This window comes from Penaeus japonicus, unplaced genomic scaffold (genome assembly GCF_977035675.1).
Source record: "Penaeus japonicus unplaced genomic scaffold, GWHDUDI00000001_assembly GWHDUDI00000003, whole genome shotgun sequence".
NCBI classification, from domain to species: domain Eukaryota; kingdom Metazoa; phylum Arthropoda; class Malacostraca; order Decapoda; family Penaeidae; genus Penaeus; species Penaeus japonicus.
The window spans coordinates 16635207-16645206 of NW_028234405.1; the positions used below are offsets into that span (position 1 = coordinate 16635207).

The 10000-nt window shown below is 40.4% G+C and overlaps 1 protein-coding gene across 1 annotated transcript in view; it reads left to right on the forward strand.

Annotated features, from left to right (window-relative positions):
• Nup160 (nuclear pore complex protein Nup160) overlaps positions 1-10000 on the forward strand; it is an 18497-nt gene that overhangs the window by 1744 nt on the left and 6753 nt on the right. The window contains exons 2-12 of the mRNA XM_043021211.2: positions 593-695; positions 1227-1304; positions 3830-3953; positions 4328-4424; positions 4764-4968; positions 5225-5409; positions 5584-5741; positions 5881-5955; positions 6064-6255; positions 7678-7869; positions 8426-9954. Coding sequence (XP_042877145.2) covers positions 593-695; positions 1227-1304; positions 3830-3953; positions 4328-4424; positions 4764-4968; positions 5225-5409; positions 5584-5741; positions 5881-5955; positions 6064-6255; positions 7678-7869; positions 8426-9954 — 2938 coding nt within the window. The remainder of the gene's footprint in view (positions 1-592; positions 696-1226; positions 1305-3829; positions 3954-4327; positions 4425-4763; positions 4969-5224; positions 5410-5583; positions 5742-5880; positions 5956-6063; positions 6256-7677; positions 7870-8425; positions 9955-10000) is intronic.

A 10000-nucleotide genomic window follows, 5' to 3' on the forward strand; every position in this document is an offset into this window, starting at 1 on the left:
AATGTCTCAGATTTCATTGTTATCTATTCCCTACATTTTTTTTTTTACATAAACTCCTAATTTTCATTAACTGAAATTCTGCCAAACCTCCATCAAGTATATTCTAACATGACAAAGAGCTCGGATTTCTTCAGGGAGGTCTGTCTGGCCACAGTGTATCTACGGGAGGCTCTATCTTGTTGCCAAAGATACACAAGGGAGGTTTACAGCCTTTCTCTGGAATGCAGAGGTGTTGCTTCATGCAATCCTACATTAAAAAGTTTGTGAAAATGTTATAGGATAGGACTGCACTACATTTCATTTGCAAGGGTACAAAAAAGACACGCATGAGTAACCAGTCACTATCAGTGTGAATCTATCCAATTCTGTTGATCCAGCCGTCACATCCAAATTATTTGTAGCAGATATTTCTTGGAGATATAGAGATAAGATGCCAGCAAGTAAATTAAGTGAATATTTAGAATGGCTATGGGGTGGTCTTCCTATTTCTAAAGGATCCATGTATACCCACTGTGTGTCCAGTATTCAGAGAAAGTGCACGTCTTTTTTTTATCTACATTATTCATTACTGATACAACTTTTTCCCACACAGGAGCAGCACAGAGCACCCTTCAGGATATCAAAGTTCCAGAATATGGAGGAGGCTATGCATACAAATCTCTCTCACCAGCCACACGCAACAGATACATATATTGGTGAGTGATGGAGGTGATTTTTCATAAATATGACTATCGTCGTCGTCGTCGTCAATATTATTATCATCATCATTAATATTATTATCATTATTATTAATATCATTATTATTATTATTATTATTATTATTATTATTATTATTATTATCATTAGTATTAATATTATTATCATTAGTATTAATATTATTATCATTACTATTATTATTATGATAATGATCATGATTGTGATTGAGGCAAAGATGCTCTGGAGAAGTTGATGTTTGGCTGAATGAAACATGGCCAGATGGTTGTGTTGTATTTCATCACCAGCCTGTCACTTATCAAAAAGTTATTCCTGAGATGAAGAAAGAGAGAATAAGATTGTATTTATTTATTTTTTTAGTTGTTTTCATGTTTGTTATTACTATTATGATTGCTCATATTATTGTCACTGATATATATTTTTTTTTCTTCTGAAATGTTTTACACACACACACACACACACACACACACACACACACATTATAGACACTACTTAACAAAACTTTATTTCAGGCGAGTGTGTCACGACATAGTGGAGTTATGGGAGGAGAGTCTCGACCATGACTTTGTTCACAACCATGTTCAGCTCAGGTAAGATTTTGCCAATTGTCCACTTGATAATTAGTATATTGGTGTTAGGTAGGAAGCTTTGAAGTAATGAGTAGCTAATGAATCTAAGGGAATTTTTTTTTATGAAGATTCTCAATTAAGTGTTCTCTCATCTTGAATGAAAGTGTAAATGCTTGGCAACACATTAGAATTGGATTACATATCTAAAACTGACAAAGATTTTTTTGATTATGGAATGTGAATATTTGATGCCCAATTCTGAACTATTAACCTATTGCGGACAGGGAGCCAAGCAAGCTAACTGGTAGTCAGGACGAGTGATCTCCCATGCTGCCGGCACTTGCTAAAATGTTTGTTTCCTCCTGGGAGTGCAGACCTGCCTAACAAATAACCAAGGGTTTAGGCTAGCTTTGGAAAGCTGTATCTCTGAAACTAATGCCATTATGGTCATAATACTTCTTACCTATGAGTGCCACAACTGTGAGCAGCTTCCAATGTCACATCATGCATGCATTGATACCTGTCTTTTAGCCCTAATTGGAGCCATTGTTTATGTACTTGGTTTATTATCCAGGCACAACCATGCACCAATATGTTATGTGCAGGCATCAGAGGCAATAGCCACCCATTCATCTAATAAGCTAGCACATAGAGGAGTTGGCACAGAGGGAGGGAGAGAGGGAGATAGGGGGGGTGGGGGTTGAGAGAGTTGTCAGCACCATGGAAAATAGTTTCCTCTGGCTGCCTGAATACGACTTCATAGAACTCGTGAAACTGTGTGTGAGCTTCGGATCTTTCGAGTTTGCAGGAGAGGAATATCGACAAGTCAGCAGTCTCGCGATGGGCTCATCACTTTGTGCGGTTCTGGCCTGCCTCTATATGGAAGCATTAAAAAAGGACCACTACAGGACTAATTGGCAGACATTGGACTTGGCTACAATGCGTAGATGACGTCCTGGTAATCGTCACCAGGAGATCGTGCTTACATCAAATGTTTACGCAACTGAATGCTGTGCACGACTTACCATAGAGGAAGAGGACTGTCAGAAACTATTTTTTCTCAATACTGTAATCCTTCGGGATGATAGCGACCTATGTTTTTCAGTGGACAGAAAGCCAACCAATATAGATGATTTCATACACTATTACTCTGCTCACAGCTATAAAACTAAATCAGGAGTCTTTATAGGGTTCTTCCTCAGGGCTTTGGGAATATGCAACCCTGAATTCCTAGACGATGAAATAGAGTACATAATTGATGTATTTAAAAAGCACAAGTATGCTAGGGGACTTCTTCTGAAACTCCAAAAGAAGGCGGAGTTCATTATAACAAGGTAAAAAACGAACCCTCTGTCCCTTCTTAGTACTACCTCCGTGCAACATCTCCAAGGTGGTTAATAGACATTTCAGAAGCACCATCAAGATTGCCAACACTTCTGGTGCAAAAAATAGGTGACCTAGTATGTGTCGGAAAGCCCTCACAAAGAATCAGGACTGCGCCTTATACTGCATACCATGCAGCGGATGCAAGAAAGAGTATTATGGTGAAACAGGACGTGGATTCAGCGCCAGAATTGGTGAACATCGAGCAGACATCCATTACCACAGAACATCCAACGTCATGGTGGTACACGTAGATGAAACAGGACATCTACTGGACTGGAAATGAGCCTAAGTGATCCATGAAGGATTAAACCAATTAACCCATTCACGCCGGGTGACGTGATAGCACGTATTGTGGTTTTCGCGTCAGACGCCCTGGACGCGCTATGAGGGGAAGCCGCGTTGGGTAGAGCGAGCGGGCAACCGAGGCTTGCGGCTTGTGCGCCCGAGAATCTCGAGGCGTTAGGCTTATGCGTTCGAGAACCCCGGTATTGCGACCGCGCAAAGCCGGAACTGCCCCGGCGTGAATGGGTTAAGGAGGAAAATGATGGAAGCTGCATACATCGCGGCAAAGGAGAACATGAACACTGCGTCGGGCCGCTTCAGATTATCCAAGGTTGCGGCAAGTTCTATTAGCGAGAGGTCATAGGAATCAGCTGGGTCATCAGCTCTTTACTAATATATATATATGTTCTTGTAAGCTTGTTGTAGTATGTAGTTCTGAAAATGGGTTACCTAAAGCACATAAATTACTTCCAAATTGATAATAACTAGAGATGAAATGTTTCAAAGGCCAATTAGGGTGTAAGCATCATTGAATTTATATATAACTGAATAAACATCAGCAGACAACCCTATGTTTACTTTTATATCAACGTGAGAACTGTATTTCCTTTTCCGTTTACATTTCTGGAAATAAAAATTTTAATAATAACAGTATTATTCAGGATCTGAAAATATCCCACTAACCTTACTCATTGACACTAAATACCTCCCACCCTACCTCATCCAGTAAGAGAGAGAGAGAGAGAGAGATAAATAAATAAATAAAGAGAGAGACATTGATATCAGGACCAGTATAAGTATCCATGTTTACTGGCTTCCTACGACAAGAATTCCTACAATGCAAATATAGAAAAATTATATGGAACTCTTCTTCACAGATTTGCAGACACTCCTGTGCTAGAGGGTTTAAGTGTCCATGAAACTCGCCAGTATGTCTACATCCTTTTGGCTACAGTGTCTTCAGTCCACCGCATTCGTCTGCCACATCCAAACTCAACACAAGTGAGTTTTGTTTAGATTGTTCTTACTTTATTTTTACTGGATTTTATTTTATTGTCCCTCTTTGCAATTGGTCTTTATTTTCCATTGTAGAAATATGAATATGAATTATAGCTTGAATTTGATATGTTAGATATTTCCTTTTGTTTGTTTTTGGGTGTCTCTAGACTTCATTCGCAAATGATCTTTATTGTATTGTAAGTTGTAGAATTTTTTTTCTCTCTCTCTCTCTTTTTATTTTCTCAATATATTCCAAAAATGTAATAATTATAATACTTTTTCTTCTTTTCTACTCTTCTTTGTCCTCCTCCTTTTGTTTTGTTTTTCTTTTGATACATCCTCCACACCTTACATAAACAATATTTTTTACATTTCAGGCCACGAAGAGCAAGCCATATTCCATTCTCAGTGAGCTGACATTCCAGACTCTAAAGGAATACCATAATTTACACATACTAAATAGCAGTGCTGTAGGTGAGTCTTATTTAAAAAAAACAATTAGAGTTTTAGTAAAAAAAATGATTATTATATGTTCAGCAATTAACCCATTGCAGGAATAGACTTACTTGCCTGGTGCCCAGAACAGGCACTAGTGCCACCTGTGTGGCACCCATATGGGTTTTATTTCATCATGAGGAAACTTCACACAACACATCTTGACCTTTTGCTTTCTCTTCCATTCACTCATTATAATGGGTTAAGTCAGACAGGGAGAAAGAAATATATAAAAAAAAAATCAGTTGTGATTAGTGTGATATAGAATGTAACTGTAATCCATAAAAAGTTTATTACAAAAGATCTTGTTTGATACAGGTGCAGGTGAGGGTCTTCCTCACACAGCAGGAACCCACCTCCTGGCAGGTGAGGGAGGGGATGCTGTATTTGTGCTAGGGCAGACAGGTGGAACATTGCTTGTTGTCAAGATGTATGACCTGCCTTACTCAGTGTTCACTGAAACCATCAAGAATGCCTCTCTCATGAACAGGCTTTTCACTGGCTTTGTGCCAGGGATGTTCAGGTATGTACATGAAATAATTTTCTACTTTTTTCCGGTGTGTGTTTTTTGTTTGTTTGTTTTTATGTGTTTTGATAATAATAATAATCACATCATCAGACAAAAACAAATTGGACAGTTGTATATTACATGAAAGCATGCTTGTTAGTGTCCTCATAGGATCATTGCAAAAGAATTCATCTTGACAACAGATATTTAAGCATACCTCCAGGATGGCACACTAATAGTATTTAATAACTATTTCACTTTCTTTCCTCAGAGGATTAGAAGGTTGTGAGACTGTGACAAGCCTAGTAGTTCAGGAGGTAGCTGGTGATGTGGTAGCAATAGGAATCTGTCGTGATGGAAAAGTACGTGCATGGTCTTGCTCCAAGCTGCAGTGTATTCTTGCGCACGACACTTTGGAAAATACTGCAGAGGCTGGACGCAAGTTGAATCCTGGTGGTTAGTATTTTTTTCAAAGAGGTTTTAGACTAAGTGTACGTGATATGCTTGAGAAATTCAATTTTTATGTAGTCCTTTATTATGATGTCCTTTCATATTTTTTCACTGCCTCCTTAGATGTTTTATGTCCTTGAATAATCTTCACAAATAATTGGTTGGTATTTCTTTTGGCAGCTCAGCGCCACCAGATACGAAGCTGCGGCCAAGGAGAGGACAGCATCCTCGGTGTATTCTTAAACTTCACAGAGAAACAGCTCCTTGTGGTGTATCAGCCAACTCTAAATTTGGGCCAGATTACCCTAAGCCACATCAAGACCCTCTATCCACCTCAAGTAAATATGTTCTATCTTGGAAGCATGCACAATTGAGTTACTTTATCATGTATTAAATTGTTGCATTGCACCAATTGATTGATATATTGTTTGTCCTTATACTATGGATATTAATGCTTTGTAATCTCTTTACTTTCAGTATGATCTAGTTGACTTCAGTGTAACATCAGCCTACATTTGGACACTTTGGACTGATGCAAATAATGAGACACAGGTAAGAAAAGGCAGAAAATTACTCCATGCCCTGGTAAAATCTTTTGACTGTTGACACACTATGTAATATGGAGTTCCTAATAACTAACTGATGAATACATATTTCCAGTTGCTCTATGCCCCAGTGAACAGTGGAGAGGGATGTAAGAATCCACCAGGGCTATCCTCTGTGGTGTTGGAACAGCCACCAGAGAAGGACGTGCCCCTCACTGACCCCTTCCTGGACCCGAGGGAGATCTACCTTCGGGAATTGTTCATGCCAAATAGGTTTTCTGCTCACACCTTACGGAAGGCACTTGGTGTAAGTACACCTTTGAGTTTTTATGCATGTGTGTATTTTATCTTTCTTTCCCTTTTTATAATCTGAAAATAGTTAGAATTGATATGAAACTTTAACCCCTGAGAACCAGTTCCTCAGCCTCCCAGATGCAAATAATTTTACCCTGGTGTAAAGTTTGGTAATTTTTGGTTTAGGAGCTTGAATATACACACTAGAAATGTATGTCTCATGCTGTTAGTCAACTATTTATTAAGGTATGAATGTTAAAAAAATTACCCCTTGTATATGTGACAAAAGCTAGTAAAAAATGTAGATATAATCAAGTACTATGTATATTCATATATATATAAGAATACATCATATATATAGATAGATATAGATATAGATGCACATGAAATACAAAGAGAGAAACAAAATATCATAAGCAGTTCCACCATACTGGGAGGGCTGAGTCAAGATTCCTCACACTTCAACTCCTCATGAGATTAGTTGAGTTGGAAGAGTGAGAAGTTGAGTGTGCAAGGAACTGAGATTCTGTAGCAAGGAATCTTGCCACACTTAACCCTTGCAGTAAGATTATCATCTTAAAAAGAATGCTGATACTAATTCTTTAGTTCTTCCAGTATTATGTGGTATACATTTATTTGCTTTTATACAAGGGAATTATTTGTCCAAGTATCTTCAAAGCTGTTATTGTTGTTGGAATATTACAGAAGTATTTTTTTATAGGTTGTGGTCTCACCGATGCTCACAGAAATTACTATAATATCAGTGTGTATTGAAATGCTTTTTATTTCACACAACCTTCAGATTCCAGGTTTTCTTTACAGTATGTCAGGGTTCATATTGAACCAAGAAGGTGATGTTGGCAAAATATACCAAAGGAAGGACATACATTTAGAAAAGTTTCCTGAACCAACAGCCCTCCCAAGTGGTGGTACTTAGGGAGAGAAGTTGCCCAAAACACCTCCGAGTATCTGGCATATACCAGATTGACAAATTTTTTATGCATCACTGAACACAGAAAGCTCATATTAAAGAAAAAAAAATCAATCTGAAAAATGCCAGATTGCTTATAGGAGTCATGGATGACTTCCTACCCTAAGCTAGGGCTAAGATGATGGGTGTTGGAGACTCTGATGGCTGAGAAGGGGGCATAGTGAAAGTATTAGGTAGAAGTGGAGAATGGCTCTATATCCTTAAGGCTAGAGGCAAGATACCAGACAGTGACAAATGTAGTAATTTACATACACCATGTCATATTCAAAAAATAAAAATAGAAAAACAGCCTGCCCATTTTTAATATCTGTTGCTCAGTTGAGAAGACTTGCCTTGATGCTATTTACCAGTATACTCAGTTAAGCTTGCTCAGGCTTCAGGCATTAGAATTTTTAGAACATGATTTAGATCATATAACTTATAGTAGCATCTGACTCATTCTAGATATACAGACGAAATATGGACATGTCAACGCTGATAGATCATGGAATGTGGAAGCTGCAAGAAGAAGTGGAAGCTGCCCTTAGAGACCAAGTGGAGGCAAGACTGACCTCTGACCTCACTGAAGAGGAGGTGACACAGATCACCATAGAGGCTTGGGCCACATTCTATTCTCACACACTTCAGTACCATCAGGTAAGTAAAGCAATGATTGTGTATTTAGACAAATTTTCTTAGTAAAGCCTTGTCTTAAGTAGATGGTATTGGAGTGATCTATATTTAGTTTGAATATATGCATTTTGTGTGTTATACCTCTCTCTCTCTCTCTCTCTCTCTCTCTCTCTCTCTCTCTCTTTCTCTCTCTCTCTCTCTCTTTCTCTCTCTCTTTCTCTCTCTCTCTCTCTCTCTCTCTCTCTCTCTCTCTCTCTCTCCTCTCTCTCCTCTCTCCTCTCTCTCCTCTCTCTCCTCTCTCTCTCTCTCTTTCTCTCTCCTCTCTCACTCTTTCTCTCTCTCTCTCTTCTCTCTCCTCTCTCTCTCTCTCTCTTTCTCTCTCTCTCTCTCTCTCTCTCTCTCTCTCTCTCTCTCTCTCTCTCTCTCTCTCTCTCTCTCTCTCTCTCTCTCTCTCTCTCTCTCTCTCTCTCTCTCTCTCTCTCTCTCTCTCTCTATTACTTCCTGTCTCCCCCTTTCTTCCTCCCTCCCTCACTTCTGCCTCCCTCATGTTCATACTTTAGACATATGTCTTGTTTTGCAGGTTGGCCACAAGCCAGTTGGAGTGATTGGTGTGGGTGCAGATCACCTGGTTGGTATTGTCAGAAAGCAAGTTGTGTCATGGGTGCGGCCAATGGATGCCCTTGAGGTGGTTGCCTTGGCACCAGTAGATAGTTTGAATGTGGCAAGTTTGGATGGAGTGCTGAGTGAAGACACTGTAGTCAGCACTGCTGTTGTTGCTCTAGCAAAACCTCTGCATCTGGTTAGACAGATGGTGCCCTCAGAGGTTGCAGCCGCATTTACTCTAGACCTGTACCATCTTCAACCTCCAGACCAAGTTGGTAATTCCATTACCACTTCTCTTCTTGCAGATAATGCTACCCTGGCAACCAGCTTAGCTCAACAGCTAGCAAGTGTGTCTGGGTTAGTTCCAGGATTATGGGCATATTTGCATGCATTGCAGTTAGACATGGGAATGCCTGATGCCCTGACACTTGAAAATGGAAATCTCTGTGTACCAGAGACCCTGTCTGGTGTTCTTTGTGGACATGCTGGAGCTGCCATAGTCAGTGCTGTTGTGGCTCAGATTGCAAAGGGGAGACTAGAACTTTGTCGTGACTTGTTGTTACTCCAGCAGGTGGCACTTCAGTTAGGCCACCAGTGTCGTCTGACACCAGAAGCCTCCGCTCAGTTACGGTCAACATTGCTTCCAAAGACTACACTTCTCACTCAGGCATACTTTGCATTGTTACATGTGTCTACCACAGCTGCCATTCACCCCAGTCAAGGAACAGTAGAAGTAGCCAAGCGACAGTTGGCAGCCCTCTCCCTGAATGATGGACCAAGTGGGATACAGATGCCACCAAATCCGGGGCGTCCAGCCACCGTTCTCGAATTGTACTTCCTTGGCACTGGAGGGGATCAAGCACGCTCCCTCATGGCTCCTTCTGTCGGAGAGGCTTCTGAAGGCACCAGTAGAAATGCTGATGGTGGCTGGGCACAGCTGTTAATGCCCTTATCAACAACATTAGCTCAACTCGCGTGGCCCATAAGTCGATGCCTCATGTTGGTTGAGTGGTTGGTATGGGGAGGGCAACATGGAGCTGTCCAAGAGTATGTCCGGCTTCTCCAACCTTGGTGTGAATGGAATAGTTGCTCTAGGAAATTTTTGTTGGGTGTTGCACTTTTAAACCAAGGAGAGGCTACAAAAGCTGCACAGTTGCTTGTTGCAGCCATGGAAGGGGTTGTAACTGAAGATTACTTGGGCGTTAAAGTAGCAGGTGGTGCAGTTGACACCCCAGCAGACCAGCTACGAGTCATGTACTGTCTACGTGTAATTCGTTTGCTGGAGCAGAGTGGGCAGCCTGCACTTGCTCTACAGGTGGCCCAGGAGGGTGTTGCAATGGCCTCCGGTGACCATCCATCCATGTCCGCACTCTACTCCGTCATTTTCAAACATCATCTTGAGTTACAGCACCATGATGAAGCATTCACAGCCCTGTTAGCCTGTCCTGATCAACATCGCAGAAGAAACTGTCTGCGCCAGCTCATTGTGTCACTTCATGATCGCAAGTATGTCTTGATATTTCCATTAAAATAAGATTATCAGTATGTTTAC